Source organism: Hermetia illucens, chromosome 2, assembly GCF_905115235.1.
Source record: "Hermetia illucens chromosome 2, iHerIll2.2.curated.20191125, whole genome shotgun sequence".
Classification (NCBI taxonomy): Eukaryota; Metazoa; Arthropoda; class Insecta; order Diptera; family Stratiomyidae; genus Hermetia; species Hermetia illucens.
Window position 1 is genome coordinate 48046 of NC_051850.1, and position 25139 is coordinate 73184.

At 36.8% G+C, this 25139-nt stretch overlaps 2 protein-coding genes across 3 annotated transcripts; one reads left to right on the top strand and one right to left on the bottom strand.

The window, feature by feature from the left end:
• Positions 1-1569: 1569 nt before the first annotated feature.
• LOC119649579 lies at positions 1570-3132 on the top strand. 2 transcript variants are annotated; one of them, XM_038051782.1, is made up of 3 exons: positions 1570-1794; positions 1864-2001; positions 2393-3132. In XM_038051782.1, the coding sequence occupies exons 1-3, from the start codon at positions 1663-1665 to the stop codon at positions 2468-2470; spliced, it is 348 nt and encodes a 115-aa protein (XP_037907710.1). In that variant the 5' UTR covers positions 1570-1662; the 3' UTR covers positions 2471-3132. The 2 variants fall into 2 exon arrangements, 1 of the variants encoding a protein (XP_037907710.1); XR_005249159.1 differs by having other exon boundaries at positions 1570-2142.
• Positions 3133-6615: 3483 nt separating this feature from the next.
• Positions 6616-7606, bottom strand: LOC119648930. The gene is made up of 3 exons (XM_038050843.1): positions 7309-7606; positions 6927-7241; positions 6616-6870 (listed from the first exon to the last, which is right to left on the bottom strand). Exons 1-3 carry the CDS (start codon positions 7396-7398, stop codon positions 6715-6717), a joined length of 561 nt encoding a protein of 186 aa, XP_037906771.1. The 5' UTR covers positions 7399-7606; the 3' UTR covers positions 6616-6714.
• Between the last annotated feature and the right edge of the window lie 17533 nt (positions 7607-25139).

Consider the following 25139-nt stretch of genomic DNA (forward strand, 5'->3'; position numbering starts at 1 on the left):
AGTCACGCTGTTTATCCTCTGATCAAGTCGTGGACCTTGGCGAAATGGCTGTGGAAGTGAAAAGAGAGGCAAGTAGAGATGGACTGAAGGTAAATACCAAGAAAACCATGGTTCTCAATCTGACGGGTCATCGCACTCGATCTACTGGCATTAATGGGCAGAGCACCGAAGCCCTCAATCGATATGCATACCTAGTAAACGTGGTTTCTAGCGACGGCGTTACCGAACTGAATGTTGTTCGATTCATAAACAGCACTAGATCCATTTTCGCTGTCTTCTCTAAAATTTGGATATGCAATTATATCAACACCAAGGTTTAATTGAGACTGTTATGTGCTAATGTTCTTTCTGTGTTGTTACATGGGAGTATCATATGGAAAATGACCACCACGGTCATTCGAAAATTAAAGTTTTCGTGAACATCGGTTTGCGTCATGTTATCATATTAATGTCTTAGCTACAATTCAACGTTGTGTGCAGCTAAAGGGTTTTTGCTTAGAATTGATTGAGGAATCGCCGAAACTACAACTTGTCCGGTGGTTTTGAACACTCTGTTATACTCTTGGTGAAACATTTGAGCTTTCGAGAGTGAACATACTGACTGATTGAAAGACACATCCTGTTTTTGGTTAAAGGCTGTGTTAATTTAGATGAATGAATTTTAAAAGAGAATACAGGCAGGGGATATATTGTGTTTAAATCCGATTACTCCTCCAGGCTCCGAGCTTAGCTCCAGCTATAATAATTTGTTTGTTTTTGGAGCACACACAAACGAAGAAATCTATTGCAACTTAGGAAATTTCTCAAAATAGTTATGCAGTGAAACTGTCGAGCGAATTACCTTTACTTCAGTTAGCAGTAATCTTCTGTATCCAGATGATGCTTATTATTATAGTTTTGAGTTTATAATACAATGAAAACCTTTATAATGGGCCCGAATTGCTGTTCTTAAATTTGGGCAGCATAACAATTCCCATCATCTGCCTTTCACGTGCATATTTACAAGTTCACAGAATCAGGTTTCTTTTCTCATTCGGATTTCCATTTGCAGTATGCATTATTTACCTTTGTAAACATATATGTATATCCATCTAATTATGTAGATATATATTTTTATCTATATATGTATATATATACATATATTCACATATATGAACAGGCCTATGGGCTGAATAATATGGTGGGTACACTTTAAGATAAAGTCTGGTAGCGAATGGAAATTCCAAACAAAATCCATGAGCCTAAAATGTCATTGTACTGGCTATTAATTTGGATTTGCATAATTTAATATTCGGAAGCAAGGGAATCGAAATCAGATCAGGTTAACTTTTTATTAAGGATGCCAAATTTGGTTGGTATTAACACCTGGTTGCATACATATGCAAATATGTATTTATTTAATCTCAAATTGGATACGGCTCGACTTGCTTGGTACACTTGAAGCAAAAAAAGAAAAACTGGAACGCTTTTGAAATGTTATGGAGATGAAACTTTATTAAAATATTTAGATTTAGCTTTTGTCTGATTTACTAAAAATGACGTTGTTGGAAATTTCAGGCGTGTAGTAAAAAAAATAGTTTTGTTGTAATTTGAAAGTTTGGCGGACTTCTCATTCAGGGGTGTTACATCTGATATAGTAATGTAGGCCAAGGTTAGTCCCATATGCTGCTCCATTACCTGTTCGTCATAAAAGCAGCGAGCATTCTGGGGTCTTTCGATGGAGTGGAGGAGCGTATGCACATTCCCGATAACAATCATTGGCCGTTTTCGATAGTCGAAGATCATAGCCATGAGGTCAGTTCGAATCCAAGACATTATTGAGGTTCCGGTAGCAATTAAATTCTGAAATTTGTAACTTGCTAGGAAAATTTCTACTTTTTTTACGACAAGGGAATACTTAGAAAAGATTGCAACTTGATAATGTGGTGTATTCAATTTGACATAGCAGCGCTGCTCCATATTCTTTCTATAGAAGGTTTGTTTTGCGGTAAAGCTGACAGGGTGAGTTATATTATAAAGACGACTACTTCTATTTTTATTTGCATGGACAATGGCTGGAATACTGTGTCAGGAAAAGTCGCTTGTTAAAAATCAAATTCTCAGTCGAAACATTACCTGCGGATTAAATGTAAATATAAAAAGGTATTTTTTCTTCTTGCTTCATTGAATTTATTAAAACTAACATATTCGCAAAATTTTGATTAGCCAGGAATATGAGAGATTTTTCGAATCGCCTTTTTAAATATCTTATTCTGCATAAGCTGAGATGTGGTATCACAATAAATAAATATTATAGCTTTTACCTCTCTCTCCGTGCAAAATCCTACCCCTTCCTCATCCCATGTAAATATATTACTTTAAAGATTGAAGGGCTTTTTAATCTGTTTTACAGGTGCTACATATCACCGATATTATACCTTTGAATGAAATTCTATTTAAGTGCTTTATGTGTAATTTTAGATTAAATTAGCTGATAAGGTTTCTGTTGGGTTAAGTATGTTTTAAATGTAGTGTCCACCATTTATGAATAAAATGCGATTTTTGTGTTTCAATAATCGCATTCCAACAAACCTAAAGTCCTAATTTAAGAATCAGATAAGTATATATGAATGTAAGTCACGAAGGTAAAATTTATGTTGAACGATTTGTAAGAAATGCCAACAAACAACTAGTCCCATAACGAAAAATGTTTTACTCTTGAATGCTTTAAATCTATGCTTCTGTGATGTTCGTAGTATGCAAATATTTATTTTTCCTACTCTAGTAGTAAAGTTCGCTGGTATTGAGCTCACGTATCGTTTTCTTCACTCTCAAATAATTGTCGTAACGAAGTAATACTCCAAACTTTAAGAAGTTCCTTGTTGTTTCTTGTATTATTCGATATAGGCTCAACGGCAGAACTCACAAGAACAATGGTGAAACTTTTTGTTGAATAACGCGAGACACACAACCATACTCGTACATATAGTTTAAACAAGAATTGCATAATAGTGGCGAAGGTTGTTTGGAATGAAGGAAAAATCACGTAAAGACTTGAATGATTTTCTCTAGAATAACGCCTTTTCATTCTGGTCACACAAGTTGCATTCAAACATTTACTTTTTCATGCTCAGTATTATTCGTAATTTTCAATGTAACCCCAACCATTTCAAAGACATTGATCAACTATTTTGCAGGTTATATGTATCATGACGATTTGATAAAAGCATGTAGAAAAGGCATCGTAAGGCAAAAGAGATTTCAGAGTTGAACATATGCTCTACGGCATAGAAGAAGACCTGCATTTGAAGAGTCACAATGAAAAGAATAATTTTTAACCCAGCTGGTTTTATTTCCGTCAAATTTAGATTTAATTTTGTATATAAAGTGAAGTGCATATAATCTTTTGAAAATATTAGAGCACTTCAAACTAATGCTTTTTCTCTGAAGGAGTAAAATGAAATATAACAAGAAAGCATTCAATGTTAAAAAGCGTAAAACGCAGGGTCATTAAAAAAAAGGTTCATTTAAAATAAATCAATAACTCCCCTAGTTACTAAAAAAGTGACCTTCTATGAGATATGATATGTTTGGGGATTCAAACGGTTTTATGTATTTGCATTGTATTTTAAAACAATATGTTTTCATTTGTTTATGGTTGTCATAAGCCATTATGAGAGGCATAGAGCATTAACCATTACCTACGTGCCCTGTTTTAATATCAGATTTTCGTAAGTTTTTTTTTTCAAGAAATTATTGCTATCCGCTATAGTTTTAGTAGATATAAGCAACACTCAGACTCCGGATTATCAAGATGTTTTTTATGTATACCGGGATAGTTTGAGCTATCATCTTACTTGCCGCAAAGCGTACACCAAAACTATTTCAACTACCAAACTCAAACCGAATACCTTTCTTCGAAATTTTAGCGAAAACACCTTTCTTCCACGAGTCGCATTCGCTTCCCACTGGAAGGTATCATTAGAGCTCCTAGCTCTATATATTTCGCGAACCGCTTCGAAGTTTCCGTCAGCCAGGTAGCATGGCGTCCTTTTGGGACGATAACTTGACTGACATCGGAGACCAAATGACTTTTAATGGCGGTCCATTGAACACTAATATTCCCTGACGGATTGGTTAGGATGTTTGTAGTCCGCACTGCGAAAACAGGTTTCCTCTTCCTGAACGATAGTTGAATTGTAGAGAAGCGAAGTATACTGAATTTGGAGGGGCAAATTCTCTCTGTTCCTACAGGCAGATGTAAGATATAATACAGAAGCAAAATTAAATAACTTTCAAAAGATATTCTTTCGAGGTCCTTGTTCCACGTTTCGAGGAGCCGCGTACTGCGACCTTGACTGGACCTTAAACCCGATGATTCACTTTTTGTCCCGCTTTTTTTCGTTCCAGTCTTCTTACTCGTAATGAAAATCCAGTCTGAAGTTGGTTCACAGTCATGAGAATTTTTTTGAAAATCTTAGCACGTTTGATCGCACAGCACAGTTTTCCGAAAGCACAGTAAAGTGGAAAATCCTCACAAACTAGTGGAGTGCTACCGACCTTGTTAACTACTTACTATCATCGTTTGCCACCGATTCCATCTGAATTTCCTCGACCACTGTCCCGTCGAAAGTAACTGCGATTGAATAGTTGAAATTATTCGTTGAATGTCTTTGTCTTAACTCCTTTACCTAGCTGCTAGTTTTTATAATACTTCTGGTTTTCCTCACTAGTTTCAGATGTAACATTACGAAGTTGAGGTCACTTATTTGCTAAAATAAAATAATGAATTTATACTTTATTTAGTTCCTCCGTGAATATATGGATAAACATTTTGTAATGGGGAAAAATTATCTTTTCTGAAGTCATGCAATATTAATTAATCTTGTCTATGTCCCTAATATTTCTCAAATAATTTTATTAACCGAGAAGATAGTATCTCTGGTTAGTCCTATGCAGTGAATGTAAGCTCTTTTGTCTGTTTTTACATACAAAACTAGAACTGTGAAATATTAGGGAAAATGTACCTCGCCCGATGTGCATATACACAAATACGTACAGAGCCACACGGCAGCCACACAACTTAATAACCTTTTTCGCGTCTAATTTTGCACCATCTTACATTTAATTACTTCGAACAATGAGTTTAAAGTTGTCATCCTAACCAGAACTACATAGGGAAAGTATATTGCATAACGGCGAAAGCCACAAAGCTATGAGCAACTACATTCTTTAACGTATCATCAAACGAAGAGTTAGAATACTTGCAGCAATCGGCAAAAGTTTGTGTACGTTTCGCCATTTTTTATTTATTAACATCTGATAAAATCGTACAACTTTTCCCAAGCTGATATTTTACGTTGCTTCTTTTCAGTCTCACTACCTTTATTTTTCCCCTCGAAATCTAGCAAATTCCATTATTCAAATCCATAAGCAACTGTGCTTTTTCATCGAATCAAGTATCGGTTACTCATTTCTCATATTCACTGTAAACGTTGTTCGTATTTCTGAAGTACTTAGCAGTTGAGAGGACTACTTTTCGGCTTGAAATAGGAAAATAAAAGGACTTTTAGACTTGGAGATCAGATAGTGTCTTGCCGGGGTATGCACCAGCAACACAGGGCTTAATTTAATTGATATATTGTATAGTAATGTCCTAAAATGCAGATGTGGATGCAATCTATGTATAATCTTATAAAACATAGAATGGCTATAAAGTTTTGCTTTAGGTAACCAAATATAAACAGATTGTTTGAAAAGGGAGCAATATATGGCTACGATGTTTGGAATAAGTATTATATGATTTGTCAAGAAACAATTATTATTGTTTCACCTGTCACGCGTTTTTAATGGGTACAAACTGAAAGAGAAAACTCAATAGTTCCTTAGCGTCAAATAAGAAGAGTTAATCAGCGCCAGTCGAGAACAGCTCCCTGTCTAGAGCGGAAAGCGTTTCGAGCGGAAGGCATATATCCTAGAAGCTCTAGCTGTAGCTCTAGATCAACTGATTAAGTAACGTAATATTCACAGAAGTGTTCATTATATTAATTCTTAATGCCTTAAAAGTGCGCGTAGTATGTTATTTGTAACTTGTCAGCATATTTGCGTGGGAGTGCTGCAAATAATAGTCGATCGAGCTCGGACCGCGATACTTCTCCGCCAAAGTCTCGCAAATCAAATAGAATAGCAATTTTATGTTTGAGTTAATTTTTCCGATTACAACAGCTTGCCACACAGCCATGGGTTCTAAGAATATACTTCTCATTAGCTCCAAGAATAATTCAAACTAGAGCGTACCTCGTAGTAACAAGGTGCAATGCTATTGGAGTTTCATGATCTCCATATATTGCCTCTTTTGAACACATCTGCCCATTTCACAAGAAGCGAGTAACTAGAGTTCTACTCCTTCAGGTCTCATTCATAGGACCCTGGGATTTTATAATGAATTTGATAAGCGTTTGCACCCCGTCCTTGCGTAAAAAATTTAGGCCTCAATAAGGACACAGAATTCAGAACGCTATTATCAATTATGCAGCTGTAAATTTGAGATGCAAAAAGTTATCCATCATACAAGTGGATAATTTATTAGCATTTTGGTTAGTATATCGAGCTAGAGTAATAAATAAAACAAGAGTAAAATGCTTCAAAAATTTATACAGTCAACTTATGATTTTTTTCTCGAAAATATAACAAAAACCGTAGCTTTCGAGATAGATAACAAACAAATGAATTTTTTTATACAGTTGCATACCATTTAATTGAAAACAAGGTTTTCATCTGCGTATTGACTTCTTTCATCATGAGGAAATGAACACAAAATTCGCCGGACATTATCTTTTCAGCTATTATGTCTCGCGGCTCGAACTGGAAACCTTTCAAATAGTAGTGGCCCTAAAATGGAAGCATAATTCATTGTAAATGAAACACGCTGAAAGTAGATCACCTACCTTTTTGATAGGACAATTTTGCAATAAATTGCCATATTTGTTAAAATCATCAGTGAGAGCCTTTTCAATAGGATACTTATCTCGATTGTCAGTAAAATGGCATCTATTAATTACTTCACTCTTATACAATGTACTAAAGGCTCCATTGGTTTTCTTTTCGATATGAATTTGCATGAAGACATCATCATTCAAGTCTTGCAATAAATCTGAATCAACATCGATTAGTGATTTGTCCCCCTCTTGGCGAACTTTTACGGCTATAGTTAAATAGTCTTTGTCAACAGTTTCAATTTCAGCTTTTTCAACTTTTACAGCCTGAAAGTTGTGCAAAAAATCAAAAATGCTATCAGAAGTATTGAAATAAAGAATAGAAAATACTTACATGGTCAGCGTAAATGCAGAAAACAGCAAAACTCAAAAACAGAACCACTGAAAAATTGGACATTATTGCACCGATATTTTCTTTGCTCATTGAGAGTCCAAACCGCTTCTTTATATATCAAATAAAGTTGAAGAACAATTTGTTTAATTGAGCAGAAAATTAGTTTTTAGCCGATCTTTATCGAAAGAGAAGCCCAATTAAAATATTTTCGAAATTGCATAAGCAGTAATGCCTAGCTGCGACCGAAATGAACAATTACAATAAAGAATGAATTTCGAACAATTGCAATTCAAGGCTAAATGAAACTGAATTACAAATGTCAACGCAAATGATGTTTATCAAAGTGGAAATAAGTAATTTCGTTGAACACGAGTAGGTTTCGCAATTTAGTGCTGGCACAAACACGATAATATGCTTCTAAATTGATCAGAATGTTGACAATTTCTGAACGTGGATGGATTTGCAGTTCCAAGTCAAAAGTGTCCTTATCCGTGTTCGTGGTCGACTTGTTTGTATATAATAAATTTAAGCATGGTTATATATTTTTACATATATGTAAGGATGACTCTCCCGCTCAAATGAACCAAGGGCGACCAGCAAAAGAATGGGCTGAAGTCAGCATCTAATGACCCGCATTGAAATGATGGGGACATAGGAATATGAGATTCAATTATAGGTCACAGTCAAATATTATTAGCTTTAACTTTGACACTAGATACATAATATACAGTAGAATTTGGCCACAAGCAAAAAGAAGAAATTATCGCACTTATATGATTACCGACCATTACAAACGTCAAAGAACCATGGAACCAAGTTGAAGGCACGATCGACAAAGCGACCTATGCAACTCTCGAGAATATTTCGCCCAGATTTCAGAAGAATTTGCTGCTCTGATCACTATATTCCCTTTGGCCGTGATGCATTAGGCGAATGCTCCAAAGACCTATTAGGGCAATCAGACCCAAGTCTGTATGGGGACTCATCTGAAGTGGCAGTAGGTCACGAAACCTTACCAGGGGTATACTGGTACTATGGGAACAGGGATAGCCCCTGAATTCACATGTTTCAGAAGAATTCTTGTTTCATGTGCGTTCAGCTCGATTGTTGCGATTGGCCCCTTAGTGGAAGTTTGATGGGAGTTGTGGTTACGTCCAGGCGTACACAGACCATTGGGCTTCAAACGTCGTGTTGCGTTTCAACACGGGTGCCGTACTTCATAGTCCGGTGTAGATTTAAGTAGGTCTTTCATCTACCAGTATGAATAAAGTGAACTATGCACTCGGTATATACTGATACCATTATATTTGTCTCAGCGGGGCTCTAAATGTGGTCGCAGAATCAATCTGACTGACTGAAGACTGTAAAGCTAAGTCTATGAGACAAGTTCTCACGTTAAACCACAGAGACGTAACTGTCAGTGTGACTGAAGTCGAGCAAGTAATAGAACGAATGAAATGGGGGAAAGTAACTGGACCTAACGACATCGCATCTGAGCTCTGGAAAGCAAAGAGCTAGGAAAGAACCCTGTGTCTCAGTGAGTTCTTCAATTGGGTTATTGATTGATTTAGCAGAGTGTTCAAATTACCGTCCGATCTAGTTGCTGTGTCACACTATGAAGATTTCTGATCGGGTTCTTGACAATCGCATTCGCGGCATCGTTCAAATAACGATGATGCAAGCGGGTTTTGTCAAAACTGCGGAATTACTGACTCAATATACGTTGCGCGGTTACTCATGGAGAAACACCGTGAGAAACACACCCTCTTTACATTATATTTTTGGATCTAGAGAACGCGTTTGATCGTGTGCCAAATGAAATTCTCTGGTATACTCTCCGACAATACCTAGGACCAGAAGAATTTACCTACTGGGTGATCTAACACGATCCGAAAGGTAAAGTTCGAAGTGTGGCGGGTATACTCAAATCGCTTCGTGTCTCTGTCGGTGTTCATCAAGGGAGCCGGCTCACTGGCACATGGAGCATCCAATGCCCAACGCCCTAAATATTGGTTTATACAGATAATGTTTTCCTGACTCTTCTAGCAAACCTGATCTCGAATAACTTGTTCAAAACTGGGATGATCGCCTCATGCAACACGGTGTCAGACTGAATTTGAATAAAACAGAATTTTTGGCGGCCAATCCTAATGGAAGAGGCCCTATCAGTGTTTATGACAGTGACATGCCCAGATCTGAGCGATTTAAATATCTCGGATCAGTGCTACTAGCCAATGGAGAACTGCATTATGAAATTACTCCACTTAGTGACGTTCCACGACTGGTGTTCATTGTGATCGACGGATCATCGGTCGTCTCAAGTCGAAAATTTCCCGTAGTGTAGTCCACCCTGTAGCGCTCTACGATTCTCAGTGTTGACTGAGTATAGAAGCCAATGAACGTCTCACGGTAATGGAGACGAAGATGTAATGTTGGCTCAATGGCATCACACGCCATAATAACGTATGAAATGATCGATATGGGGTTGCACCGATTGTGGGAAAAATTGCGAGGGAAGCGTCTTCAATGGTATGGTCATGTAATCTGCGCTGACGAGATTTCGCTTGCTAAGATTGATCTGAACATCAAAGCCGATAGAGAACGACCAAAAGACAACAATGACAATGAATTTGAAACCCTTGGGACTACATCCAGTTCAGGTTTCAGGTCTTTGACAGAGCAAAATGTTGCATTCGATCAAAACAAATCGAGGCTGAAGAAGAAGACCTGCGGAGTTAGACCGAGAAGCCCTCTCAATATAAAGGTGAAGAGGATTCTGCCTCACCTGAAATCCAAAAGATTGAACAAAATAACGGCCCAGTATTTTCCAATGGATCCAGAATTACATGAATTTATGTACATTTATTAGAATACTTATTTCGTCTCCTTTTCACTGCTTTGTGGAAACAAAGTCTCTTTCCCATGTTGTTATTTCTTTATTCGATTTTCAACGGGTTTCAATTTTATTATCATCATATTTAATGCTATGTATCTGAAAACTCTACAGCACTAGGACAGTACAAAGACAAACACAAACATCCATGACGAACCGGGGCTCGAAGCCCAGGTAACGAGGTCAAGAGCTAACGCTGAAATAACTCGCCTATCACGCTCATATTCATTAGAAATAAATGTTCAAAACTATTTAGAAGAAGTGGAATATTAATGTTAAACCATAAAAAAGAAATAAATAATTCAAGTAAATGAAAGGATTGCAAAAAATATAGAATTAAAATTTCTTTTTTAAATTCTCTTTACTCTTTAAGATATGGACTTACAGTTTGTGTTTGATTGCTGTGTAATACGAGGATTAATGTGGTTGAAGTTAGAGTTGATTTGTGCATTTGCAATAGGAAGACTAAAAAGACTCTTACTAAATCATCTAAAGACTCTTACTAAATCATCAGAAATATAGAGATTTTCATATAATTTGTCTCAATCATTCCTACGTCGAATATTTCTGTTACTTAGCACTGTTTTTATATTGTTTGTAATTTGAATAAATTCAACCATGTTATTATTAATAGCTTGTTCAGTGACTGATTCGTTGTTGTGCCGTGGAAAGCAGAATATCGAGCACTGAAATTCAAATACTTGAAGTTTGAAGAACAACTTTGAGGAAGTTCGCGAAAAGCTTCAGATATGAATTCCATGATTAGAAGATGGCTATTCAGCGGGAAGGGTACTCGGGATGGTTCAATATTCATGGAAATTAAAGTGCCGTCGTTGAAATACAGGAGGTAGTGCGTAAGAAAAGTGCTAATCGGCACAAAATGTTTGCATAACTCTTCATCGCAACCAGTCCTAACGAGTAGAAAGTGTCAGATTTAAGTGGTTTTTAATTGAATCCGTAAATTGTATGCAAAGTGGTATATGTTAGGTTGCAGCTTCAACTTGGTATCATTTCACATGAACAGTATAAGGCTTGAGCACGGAAGAATCGAAGACAATGCAGTTGTTTTACAAAGTATTCAAAGCTTCGATAGAGAGTTGGTGCTCAAGATAGACTATGGAAACATACCTTCTATATATTCTGCTTCATAGGATCATTGTAGAGTAGAAGGTTGCAAAGAGCGTATCGGTCTTAACACAGACGATTACACGTTACATGCATCCTCTAAGCAAGCTTTTATGTGAGACTGACGCTGATGAAACTCAATACGCGCATTGAAAAGCGCTCAAAAAAAAATTTTCAAAGGAAATTCGGGGTGAGCCAAATTTAGAGTATTTTCTGATCGGATATACAACTCGGGAATGATGTTAAGCGTAACGAGCAATTTTGTGAAAGCTGAGGCCTAGGTTTTGCATATATACATATCCTTGAATCAAGAAGTAGGCCAGTTCCTCGTTTTACTGCCTACGAAGTGGCTTCTGTCCACTGACGTTTTGTAACATTCACATTGAACTTGTTAGATCTTAAACTTCACACGATTTTTGTAGAAACTCTTGAAAACAATGTTTATTAAAGGATATTTAGAAAACATTCTTTTATTGCTGCCCTTCTTCTCCTATTCATATGAATACAGTTTAGTGCGAAACCAAATAGTCCAGAAGCCTCAGGGCATTTGTTATGTGAACTTTAAGGATGAAACCAGTTCCCGACTATACGAACTTGGGGTGAATTTATGTGGACACGAGGAGTTGTTAGCATTGTGCGGTTTTTTGGACGTTGAACTCTGACACTTTTCGTTTATTTTATCTCTATCGATGGTTAAATTGGGTGAACAAATGTTTTTATGTGGTCTAATTGCATTTTTAGACAATTTATAACTATGCATTCAGAATTGCTTCTACTGCTGTCACTTACAGCAGCAGTATCTACACTTACACAACATTTTCGAAACGCTGTATATACATACACCTATGTACAGATGCACATAGCCAGGTTGGAGTAAAGATTTAAATAGGATAATACTCGCTTCTATTCTTTCTGATGTACATAATGTTGAATTCTAGTCACCCCAAGGAATTGCAAAGCCCACGTTTTTCATGCGAATAATTTTGCCTTTGCAGGTTTTACCATAGGGATTTGCTAAAAGTACGATACCAGAATGATGTACTTTTTTTAGAAAGAGGGAGTAGAAGTACGTCAATTGGATATTTCAACGAAAATATAATGAAAATCACGTTGTTATTTGTTGATATTTGTGCTTCAAATGAAACGAAGTACTGGCTGAATTAACAATTTGAGCTTTCGGTGGGCAAGTGGAAACTACTTTTGCATAAATATCAACTTGACTATAATTTCCTCATTGGTGATTAAACTTGAAAAGTTGCAATGTCAAAAGTAAACTTAACCTCGGGATATTGTTTCAACAAATTTATTATTGTTTATTGTTTCAACAAATTTGAAACCAGCATTCCTTTGACGCCAAACTCATGATTTTTACTTCATTCATGGATATTAAAACCAGATACAAATGAAATCGATAGATATATATATGAGTTGAAGTGAACATTCGTCTAGAACTGCTATATTGGAAACAAATATTTATTTTGAGGAAACTACCTACCTAGTTTTGGCCATTATTACGTATTTGGCATTTATTTTGGTAGGCGAGCAAAAATTTCCTCATATTACTAGTATATTTAAAATCTCGAGTTCCGCGAAGGGTACTTAAAAAATGTCCGCAGTACGTGTCTTATGAGAGGCGATGCGGAAAGAAATATCCGAGTTGGCAGAGCAATCCATCAGGCAATTGCAGAGTTTGAAAACAGGAAGATACGGCGTTGCTACAGGAAGGGGAGATTGAGGGTGCAGAGTCATGACGGATAGTCAACCCGTGGAAGGTCCTTTCTATAAAAGAGGGTCAGGGTGAAGTTGCGTTGTACAACTTCAAGAGTGCGGCAGTCAGGAATGCGAAAGGGGGACCAGAATACACAGCAATATTCAAGGATGTTTCTGACAACGGAATTGAAGAGTGTTAAGGAGGGCTGATTTGGGGTAAATTCGGAGGAGGAACGTAAGATAAAACCAGGCATTTTGGAGACTCTCTTGATGATGTCGACGAAGTGGGAATTGAAAAGAAGTTTATCGTCGAATATTACACCCAAGTCTTGGAAGGAGGTCAGTAGTGAACGAAGTTGTCCACTAAGAGAATAGGAAAAGGATGTTTGGGAGGGTTTAAGCGAATAGGATATCCAGTGGCATTTACTAACATTTAGTGTTAGCTTGTTGACCAAAAAGCAACGGACTAAATTATCAAGGTTACACTGCAAGAGAGCACAGTCCAGCGGAGATGAAACAGAGGCAAATAATTTAAGGTCGTCTGTGTAAAGCAAACACGGGCTGGTGAGGATGGTGGCGAGGTCATTGATAAAAAACAGGAACAGTAGTGGGTGAAGTAAAGACCCTTGGGGAAAACCAGAGTAAGGAGAGAAGGAACGAGATAAGTAACAATGAAAGGAAATTTCGCAGGAACGACATGAGAGATAAGAGGAGAGCCAGGAGATGACTAAAGGAGGGATGTTGAGTAATGAGAGTTTAGTGAGGAGAATATTATGGTCAACGGTATCAAAGGTTTTCGAGAAATCAGATTAAATAGCGTGCACCTCCGTGAATTAAAGCATTTAGCAATGAAGTTGGTAAAGACCAGAAGGTTTGAAGCCGTCGATCTATGTTTCACAAAACCATGCCGCTCTTTGATAATGAGGTGACCGAAGTGGGTGGTCAACTAGTTGTTGACCTATCTTTCAAGGATTTCGGTGCAAGAGGAGAGAAATGGGGCGGTAGTTCACAGTAAGAGAAGGGTCTACGCTCTTAAGGATAGGGATGATAAAGACCCCTTTCCAAATATGGGAAAAGTAGCATTCTACTAGAGTTTTGTTGTAGATTATACTCAGGGGAGCGAAATGTGTTTTCTACAGTTATGAAGTAAAAGGTTATGAAGCCCATCGGGGCCAGGTCCGACATTATGGTCAATATTCCCAATGAGGAGCTCAACCGAGGAAGGCGTTAGGAGAGGAATGGACAGAGATTCGGAGCAGTCCGCAGTTAGAAGAGGCATAGAGGGTGGACGGGTCAAGGGAGAAAACCCTGAAGAGAAGTAGGTGTAGAAAATGTCGCAGGATTGTTGTAGGGAGTTGGCAGTGAAGTCAGAAAAAACTGATAGAAGAAGAGAGAGATTGAGTGACATTACGAGAATTGCGAGTGTGACACCAAAAGGGTTTCAAGTTACCTCGGGCAAGGGCGGTTTCGACGCTCAATAAGTACCTTTTATGCGCTATTTTAACCATTGACTTCACAGTAGAGTGCGGTATTACGTGCAGTTGCAGTTGTCGAAATGCATGGTCAGAAGATACGCTTTCGCGTTAATGGTTTGAGTGATGGAAGTGATTCACCACGCAAAATTCGTCTGAAAGGTTGGCGCGCTTCATTGGGATATGACATTGCTAGGCTGACTCAAATCAGCATTGGCAATGCCATCAGGCGGATAAAAAAAGTGGAGAGAGTTTACAGAACTATTCCATCTCCAGTGAGATACCGTAGTTAAAATCCAGGACACACTAAAGCACATACTTTCGGTCGTACGCAGTCGGTTGCAAAGGTAAGGCGAAGGTCATTTCGACCGTGTTCAGAATGCAACGTACGCGTTAAACACGTGAATTGCCTCTGATAGCTATTTGACGATCTCGATTTGTTGAACAGATGCCTGTACACTGGGGGTTCTTTGCTAAGCCAGTGGAATTTATTTTTGCTCTTCAGGACGGTGTGTATTTGGTGTATTTGGATTTTCGATCCATTTAAGTAGAATGCTCGACGGCGCGGCAATCCATTTTAAATGTAAACCTTGAAAAGTGTTAGATCATTTCATTTAGAGGTCGTAGTGGTACTTTAAAAAGCAGTAGAGTCAGCATTACGCTCACCCATGTTTATTACCCTGATTCGATTCATCCGAGATCCAGTTATGATAAAAACCCTTTTGTTACCAGTGAGGTTTTACCCGTGACCTTCTTTCCATTATGCCATTCGTTTTCGATCCAGAAAGGCTGACTTCGCTTCTGAACGGGACAAAGGCTGAAAAAGAGGAGAAGAAATTTGCAGTGTTCGAAGGTAACTTGTCTTTGAGAGAACAGGGAGCGCACAAATACTGCTTCAAATGTTAAAACAAAAAAATTGAAAGCGTTTCTTTTTGCTTTACCAAAACCTTCTATTTATTAATTCATTCATTCGTTGAAATCCTCACTAAAACTGTAGCAAGCATTCTGGTTAGCCTCGTTAAAACTTTGGCACAGTGCAAAGGATCAATTAATAATGATTAGTAGATTTTCAACACGCTATAAAAGATAAATTTGACCAAATATGCCTTGTTAGATATAAATCAAAGTATTAATTATCAATGTTCTAACGATTCCAAGCAAAAATTTTTCCAAAAGGCTAAGCAATTTTTAATTATGTATAAATGTAACATTTTTTGGATTTTAAATTGGAAGCAGATGACATTTTATCCATTGCGAAATTTAGCGAATTCACAAAGTTAATTTCTTCTCACTTTGTTTCATCTCCAGACTCATTTATCTTTTTCAAAAGGCGATTGTCTGCTAGGTATGTAGGTTTTCTACTTGCGAGAAAAAATGGCACTGTGAATCCATTAGTTCCATCCAAAATCAGACTACTCGTATACTGAATTTCATTGAAGCTGTAATCATAGCATGAAATTTTCTTCGGCAATTACTCCTTTGTGTAAGAAAAATACTATTTTGCCAGTTAGCTAGGTGTCGAGACGCATAAGAAATCGATGTTTGAGTGTAGTTTCCTTCATCACGGAGGTGTAAACATTACCCTGCAGATGAAACGCCTTCCAAGCATGTGCATCTGCAAATGAATCCTTACAAATTGAACTTCCACCGTTCAGTTAGTAACCATCCAAATCAAATACCCATTGGGAAACTGTGGAAATAAAGTAGGAATTTCCATAGCTTTGTATATCAATTTGAAATATCACTATAATAACAAATAAAGGGTTGCAAGAAATTATGTAAGACGTATTCATTTCTCAATCTAGAGTGATAGACCTTGTAGGCGGTGTTAAGTTAAATTATTTGTCCATTGAGATATAGTGAAGAAGGGAGTGAGAGTCTTCCGGGATTTCCCGCTGGTTCCACTCAAATCGACATTGGCTTGAAAAAGAATATGAAGGAAATTAGTTCGGCGGATAAAATGGGTAAAGTAGCACTCTGACGTAGCCGCTCCTTTATCCGAGAAATGATGGGATGATGATCAGAAAGGAAGCTTCCCAAAATGGGATAATGCCAAGGGATTAACTTCATTTTCTCATCTTGTTCTGAAATTATCTTTCGATTTCTTTTCGTACGTAGCCGGTAATACTTCCACAAAGATGCCAGTGTACCGTGTGATATCTGTTTTGGATGTTTAATTGAAGTAAATCTTCACATTTAGCACCAGCGCCCACTATCTTGAACATTGCTATAAGAAATTAATCGGTCAATTTCATTATTGGGATTTTGTCATCTTGGAATGAGAAAGTGAGAGAGACTCGAATAGTTGAGAGGTGCCTTACAATCTAACATACATACTCAAGCGTCATCCAGATATGTATGTATATAGAGTAAATTATCGATTGTGTGCACCAGATTCATTTATGGAGGTGGTACTTAACTGTTGAGCTGTGTGATTAAGTTTGGGAATCACCGTATGTTTGTTTCAACGGTATGTGAACTTGTATCTAGCAAAATTGTTTGAAAGCGCTTATGGCGATCAGTCCGTCTGTATGACATGCTCAATTTATTTAGATATCTAATTATCATGAAATTTAGGGAGGTTATGAGAAATACCATTATTTATTACATTGTAGCCAAAGAAGAAAGACTAGCAAATAGGAGTTCATCTAATTGCGATAACTATGTAATTTCAACTCAAACTGAAATTGAAATTACATATGAACAAGTGAACTAATTGCAGTTTCATGAGTATTTGCATTTCATTGATCCGTGGACTATATTAAATTGGGTAAAATAAATTACCGGCTGCATTAAAAACACACTCCTCTTCCCAAATCAGAAATGCATAGTACCTTATAAATTAGAGGATATCTATCATCAACATTTCAAGCTTGCTTGTTTCAGGTTGGATGCAACATATACATATATAGATACATAAGCGCGTATATATAGAGGTAGATACTTTTTTGTTCACATCAAGTTTTTATAGCTAGGTGCGCATTCCTCTCATACTGCAGTTCTCTTTAACTGGAGCTGACTATACTAAATGATGTAGTGGAATGTTCATATCTGCCACTCTGAATTTTTTATTGGAGGTGCATAGTCTATATTAATGCTGTAGATAGTTACAAATCAATGTCAAAAGATTCATTCACTTGAATTTCGTTCATTTATTTATAGACTTTAGTGGAGCCTAGGGTAGGGGGAATATGTCAACTTGTAAAATACTGCTATAAATATTTCAACTTGGTGGTTTCCTTTACAGAACATGTGATCGCGTACGAATATGTTTATATGCCCACATAAATTTTGTGGAAATTTAAGCTTGGCTCTTTAATTATGTTATGAAGCAATTTTAAACTATAACGATTAATAAAGTGTGAAATTCACTTACTAGGCTTTGGAATAATAAACAGGGAATCTTATTTTTCCTTCCTTGCGACAGATCTTTCTTTGAAAAGATTTACATTGCAATGGCAACATATACACATGAAAGCATTATTAAAATGCGAAATTTATTCGCACTCCAGAATATCAATTAACGATAGTGCATGAATGGTCTACTTGCAATCGACTTCTTGCTGAAAATGATTATTATAAATCCTGTGGAGTAATTTAATTTAACAAAAACTCATTTCATGGGTCAATTACTATATCTCATCGGATCATAACGAGGCGAAAGGTCGAGCAACGAGAGCGTAAGGTTCAGTGCAAATTTATGTTGTAGGTGGGCATGTGATTAGGGCAGACGCAGAATCAGTGCTCCCTACTATTCTGTGTTCAGGGGTTTTGTTTCGTACTCTTGAGCGTCTACTACAGAGAACAGTCCTGTGCAAGAATTCTACATTGGATGCCTTTTTTGGCTGATAAGCCTATTATCTCTAATCTCTCGACTGGCCGTTTTGCTTGCTTTCAAAAGACGCCACAAAATTAAGATATGAACCACTTTTCAATTAGATTGTCACTGGTTTAATAGAAAGTTGCTGTTTCCTGCTTTTCGTTTTAATTTCATGCTCCAGTCCTTAGTACATAGGTGCATATATATAAGTTAAGAGACTTTTCTATAAAATGAAAACTGGAACTCGTTTGAATATTTTCTTAGGAAATATGTGATGTTTAACTCTTTTCCTAGAAAATTAAATGTGTTTAGGAAAATGCCGAGAATTTTATGTTGTACATTTTTCTCTCACACATTCTCGTTTATAGAAAGTGTCACTGGTGAATAAAAGTTTTAACAGATAGTGTAGAAACGAATTTTTTACAGCGAATCCTTTTCCTCTCAGGAGTGTGCGTGTTCAAGCTTCTGATTCTGTCCACTATAAGCTGACACCGAGGATTTCATATTGGCTACAATTGCTATCGCTTTCACATTCGTTTAGCCTTTTATTATTATTATATTTTATTATATTATCAGTAGACGCCATGATAGACTTGTCTATAACATATTCCTTACAATGATATTATGTTTTAATCTCCTTTTAAAGTTGAATGAATGCTTTCTTTAATATTTGGTTAACAAGCGGCTCATGGAAATTGGATTTTCTGAAAATAATGAGCAACTCCGGTTTAGCTTATTGTATCGTGTAAATTACTCTTATTCCATAATAAATGGCAAACCAAGTCAATTGAGTTGTGCTAATATAAAGCCCTGTGTAATATGAAATATTTTATATTTTTTTATTTTCAATTCTCAACTTTCAACTTTGTTGAACCTGTTGAACCTGGTTAATTCGAGATCGAAGGGACCAACGAAAAAAACTTCGAATTTAAATTGCGGAAGTTGGGAATACGAAATCCAAGGGGCAAAGAGAGAAGTTCGAATTATCCGCGATTTCGCGTTGGCCAAGTTCGAATGAACAAGGTTCGACTGTATTTCGCGTACGAAGAAAATTAGCTAAATTAGCTAAAATATTATTATACACACATATGTATTTTTCTGTTTGCGTGAGTATGTTTTCAGTTATAAAATTATTGTGCTTGATTATTTAGAGTAGTGCAGTTATTAATTGTCTATAAATTAATCTTTACCTAAAATGCAATTTAAAGGCAATGCGAATTAAAATAACCTCGGTTTTTTTTCATGAAGGTACTCTGACTTTTACTTCAAAATAATATTCAACTCTTTGAGTTAGGGGAAATTTTCAATCCGTATAAGATTGCAAAAATATTGATTTGAATCGGATTTCATCCTACTAACGGTTTTCATTTCTTCGCGGCTCTCTTAGTTATGCCATAAAAAGATATGAAACAGAATAGCCCAATACCAAGGCGTTTGTTCTTGTGTTATAATCGTACAAGTTAACTTAACGAAGGGTTAACATAAATTTTTACGAGTGCACATTCAAAGGAAGTTTAATTTTGAAAAGAAGCTACAGGAGTGTGACGATAACTACGTGAAGATGAAAAAGTAATATGATTTACTTAAAAGCAGGGTAGCAATTTAAAAGTAAATTAGCGGTTCTATGCAATCTTCAGTATTAAAACATTAATTAAGAAATCGCGTACTTATACCTTTAGATAAAGTATTTTTATGGTAGAAAATTGGCTGCTAGACACTGCCTATTATGAAATCAGCTGAGGAAAAAAGTAAGAACAAAAGATGATATCATGAGATGAAAAAAAAACTAAGAAAAGGTTAGCACTAAAGTTGTAAGTAGTCTCGAAAACAAACATGTCACTTCTCGGTTTATTCAATCACCAACTAGAAAACCTCGTATTCCGACAATCAATGTAAAAAGCACTAAAACAGACCAAGAAGCACAAATTCTTTGTTTTGCTGATTTCCTTCAAACCCATAACAAAGTATTCTTTTGTGTCATAAACAAGGGGCCGCACCCCACCAGCCCTAAAGACTGAGTTTGCCACTATTCGATCGTTCAGGTATCAAAACTGCCAGAAAAGAAGGAAACAACATACAATCATACAGCTGTCACAATGTTTACCCGAACCATGTGTTTCTTATGCCTAAGCCATTTGAGAATCTCTTCGTATAATAATAACCCAATTTAAAGAGGTTTTAACTTGGTTGAAGAGTTCGCTTCGGCTGATAATGATGAATAGTGACAATTTGTTGGATTAATCTATAGAGTTAAATCTGATTCAACTCCGCGTCAATAGTCCCACACGCCTGACAAGTACTCAAGTGTTATTTGATTTTCTGAAAGCAGATATCTAACATACAGAATATGAACTTCATCGGAACACTAAATTATCTGGAACAATTTAGATGAAGGCGCTACTATCTAAGTCAGAAAAGACAAACCTTTCAAATGAAGTCATTCAAAATGCTATCAGGTATGCAGTTGAACTCGAACTAACCTCGTTTTACCGGCTACAAAAATGCGCAACTTTTGCACACAATCAGATCTTTCACGTAGACTTACTAGGACGAATTAATACATGCATTAAAAACAAATTGAGTTCGAAAAATTACTAGCCTCTAGCAACCTTTTTGAAAAATAAATCGACAAAGTTATTATTTTTGCTACCGGCTCCATTAATACCACTACAAGCAGGAATCCTGACCTCGGGGAAATAGATGCGTATCAGTACCATTCATTCCTTTATGATATCATCGTGTTCCCGAAGGTCAGATAGTTTTGGCAAAAAAATACCAAGCGAAACTTTTAAAAAAGTGAAATAAAGTAATGCAGTATATAAAACATTGCTATCCTGGATCAAATTCCATAAGAAAGAATTTACCTGCAGCAGATTTTAAATCCTGGTCTAATATGCTTCAAAAAATAAGTAGGCAGATGGGAAAACCTGAATTTCGCAACTTCGTTTTCAAACAGAGATGCCATCTGCAGTGGGGATAGAAGAGCTGAGTCCTAGCAGTATCCCTAAAACAATCCGGCTATAATTTTGATTGTTACAAGGGTCGTTTTTCCCTTCGGACATACCTAAAAATTCAAAATATATTTCCAAACTTCTAGATAAGGCAGAATAATAGCTATCAGTGATGTTAAGAGTTGGCTAGAGAGTTCTGGTTTGACGCTTGCGGAGGAAAAAACGGAAGTAGCCTTTACCACCAAGTGCCGTAAAAGAAATTATGCCCGTATTCAAATTGGGAATCATATCATCACTTCCAACCCTGCCATCAAATACTCGGGAGTAATGATAAACGCGCAGCTCAGTTATAAGCAACACGTGCAGTATATCTGCGATAAAAAAAGCATTGCAAGTAAAACCTTGGAAAGGATGATGTCGAACATGGGACGGCCAGGCATGCTTCTAGGTTGCTTATGGCTAGGGTAGTGAGCTCCATCCTGTTCCATGCAGCTCCAGCTTGTTGAAAGGTATTGCAGGCCACATTTAACGCTAACAAACTGAGTGCAGTTTACAGCAGAACAGTTCGAAGGCTGTGTTCTGCCTTTAGATAAGGAGAGGTGATGGTACCAGAAAATTTAATGCGAAGAATGCTAGCATGTCAGGAGGTATGCCGCGTAGAGGCGAAAAGTGGTGAAGCTAGAGTGAGCTGACTCCGCCCCGTGATTCAATACCTAATGGGGATGCCACGGGTCATGGGGGAGTTGGGGGCGGTTTTAGTGGGTCAAAATGCTACATGCTGGCGTGTTCAGGCCAGTGTCTTTCGAAGATTTCCACCTTCTCAAAAAAAAGACAGACAGAAGACAGATGGTCCCATGGACAGGTGAACAGGTGTGCAGACGAAGCAACGGACAGAATGAGGAAACTGCTTGGTGGGTTACCTTGATGACTTAGCATTGGTTGTTGCCGCAAAGCATCTCGAAGATGCTGAATTATACTCAGGCGAGGCAATCAGTGTTGTTAAGGGTTGGCTAGTGAACTCTGATCTGACACTTGCGAGGAAAAAAAACGGAAGCGGTCCTCATCACTAAGCGCCGGAAGCAAAATTACGCATGTATTAGAATTGGGTATCATACCCTCACTTCCAAGCCGACTATCAAATACTTGAGAGTGCTGATAGACAGGAAGCTCAGTTATAGGCAATACGCGCAATATGTTTGCGACAAGTCAACCGCAGAGAGGCGTTGCAGATGTTAGCTAACGGTAACAAACTGATTGCAGTCTACAGGATGACAGCCCTAAGGGTATACTCTGCCTACAGGACTTTTTCGGATGATGTAGGGCAGAGTTGCCGAAGCATCTCAACATCATGATATACGAAGTGTAAATCTTCGAGCAAAAGCGTACGATCACGGCAGGCTCAATCAGGGATGAAAATTGCAGCATTCAATTACAATACAGACTACGATTAAAAGGTGTATCGAAATGTTCTCAGTTTTCCAAAAGCAACATTATAATTATATTGTGCTGCTTTGAAGTTTCGGGAAGTAACGGCGGGTATGTATTGTTCCCCTGGAAACCCTGGCCAACCACAGGCTGAGCCACCAGAGCCACCTCTAGCTTATATTGCTGAAAGCACTTAGGAATCCAAACACTTATTACAGCATATTCGGAAACACGAACATTGCAACATATTCACATTCAAAGCGAAAAAACAAGTGTATCATCAGATTTATTATCTTTTGTTAGTACACGAGGAGAATTCGCAGTTTTGCAATATATGTAGGTAGAACAACGTCTGTCGGGTTCAGCTAGTATTATATATGTATACTTATACATATAGAATAAAACTTAGAGGTTTAAATGCTTTTGCGAATTCAATTTTAAATTTTAAGGTTAATTTAGCCTTAGCGTGACACTGTAAACAGTAGCAGCTACGACAAATAAATTTGAAGTTAGAGATTAGTTAGTTAGGGACAGCTTTCGCAATAAGCAGTAAAAATGAAAGTGATAGAGGCAATATTCATCCGGGTCGTCATAACAAAGGAGAAGTAATTAATATCTAGCGTTTCAAAGAATCATAAAAAAATTGGCGGCAATGAGATATTCAATTGGTCATTAAGTATATGCTTACGTGCAAGGTCACTTCGAGCACTGAATGATGCCGTAAAATAAGACAGTATTGAAGCAAGACACTTTCGAGAGGTAGAGAAAGGAGATTAATGGTGAGTTCATATTTCATAGCTTAAATCGTACTTGTATTTAAATTCATTTTCAAAGCTCATTCCATTGCCAATTAAGATAAGTCGACATGGGTGCTGTGGGTATGGTAAAACTCTTATTTGTATGGAGATTGTTTGTCAGATAACACTGAAATATTAATAAATATATCATATAGCCGGTAAGGCTGTTGCAGGAGAAACCCTTAAATAAACAATCAAATATTTCACTTTCCTAAACTCCTATAGATTCACTGTTTTCTTCCCAATGGACTCTCTCAACATTTCATATGTTTAATGTTTTGTGAAACAAAATTTACTCCGAAACGTAAACGAGTGCGGATATTTGTAATAAGTTTTATGATCTACTATTTATAGAAAACTGCTTATATGTTTGTGGTTGTGGTTTTTAGGCATCCTGGAAACTATGGTCTTTTTATGAATTTTTTCACCTCCTTCAGGAATGGAAATCCAATTCACAGGATTTTAAATTATTCTTTTACTTTTTCTATTAAAGTTTCAATAATATTTTAGAAATGCAGGGTTTTGAAAATTTGATAATTCTTCAAAATCTTTCCTTATTCGATAATGAAAAATAGATTTTAGATTGATTATAAAAAAACATATTGTTCAGCGATTTCAATGGAGAATTTATCTATTATGTTACAAAGAATGTTAATTGGAAATATGGGATAATCACATGTACAAGGACGTTCTGCACGTCATCCCTTCTTGATGCTAAGCGAATCGTATTCGCCGATTTTCATATAATAATTTCAAAATCGATGGTCATTGTTCACCTGAAATGCATTCAATGTAGAGAGTAATTTTTAAAAACATTATTTTTAAAAACACCAGTAAAGGTTAGACTCTATATCAATAACATTTTTATTGCTTAATATTAATTTAGGAGCATTTTGTGTAAATCGTGAAAGATAATAAAAGAGGGTATCCCCTTGTAAATATTTCCAACGATCTAAAAGATTTTTATTGACCTAACTGATTTGATTCTTTTTCGTTAGCCTTTGTCGCGTCGCAAGCACATTAGATTGAATTATATAAAAGAATCATATGGCTTAGACGGAAAAATGGCATAATGTCGTTATTTCAAAAGGAAAAAAAAATAATCTAGGCATGCAAATGACTCCTCAAGACTGAACCGTGCGTCCATCATGATATGAGGAGTAAATTCTTATTACAGAAAACTGTAATAGTGTTTTTTTCGAACAAACAAAATGAAGGCAGAAGAATTTTACAGGATTTCGGACGATGTTCTAATTAGCTATTCAAAACATAAATACTAGCATAGAATTCGTAATTCAGCAAGATAATGACAGTATTCATTCAGCAAAGGCATAAAAAAATGTCTCCGAGGTTTGAGTGGCCACCAAAGACAATGAACGAAGCGATGTTGTTCATGACTACTAGAGACGCGAATTCGATTGAACCACCATGTCATCTGCGCCGGTGATAGATCATTTTCCGTAAAGTCAAAGTCAATTGAAAATTACCCTAAAAACAGTATAGGTAGTGATATTGTTATCCGCTTAATTACCTGAGAAGAGCTCAGCTTCATCCGGACCGAGCTTATGACTGAGAAAAGTAGCGGATCCAATTCAGATGAATGGAAGTTGCTACCGAATGGGACAAAGACTCAAAAAA

Coding starts and splice junctions, on each gene's coding strand:
- LOC119649579 (XM_038051782.1), top strand. CDS start 1,663: ATGCTGCTCCATTACCTGTTCGTCATAAAAGCAGCGAGCATTCTGGGG. Junction 1,795..1,863: donor TCGAAGATCATAGCCATGAG/GTCAGTTCGAAT, acceptor GTAACTTGCTAG/GAAAATTTCTACTTTTTTTA. Junction 2,002..2,392: donor TTTGCGGTAAAGCTGACAGG/GTGAGTTATATT, acceptor TCTGTTTTACAG/GTGCTACATATCACCGATAT.
- LOC119648930 (XM_038050843.1), bottom strand. CDS start 7,398: ATGAGCAAAGAAAATATCGGTGCAATAATGTCCAATTTTTCAGTGGTT. Junction 7,242..7,308: donor TCTGCATTTACGCTGACCAT/GTAAGTATTTTC, acceptor CACAACTTTCAG/GCTGTAAAAGTTGAAAAAGC. Junction 6,871..6,926: donor AAAATTGTCCTATCAAAAAG/GTAGGTGATCTA, acceptor CTTCCATTTTAG/GGCCACTACTATTTGAAAGG.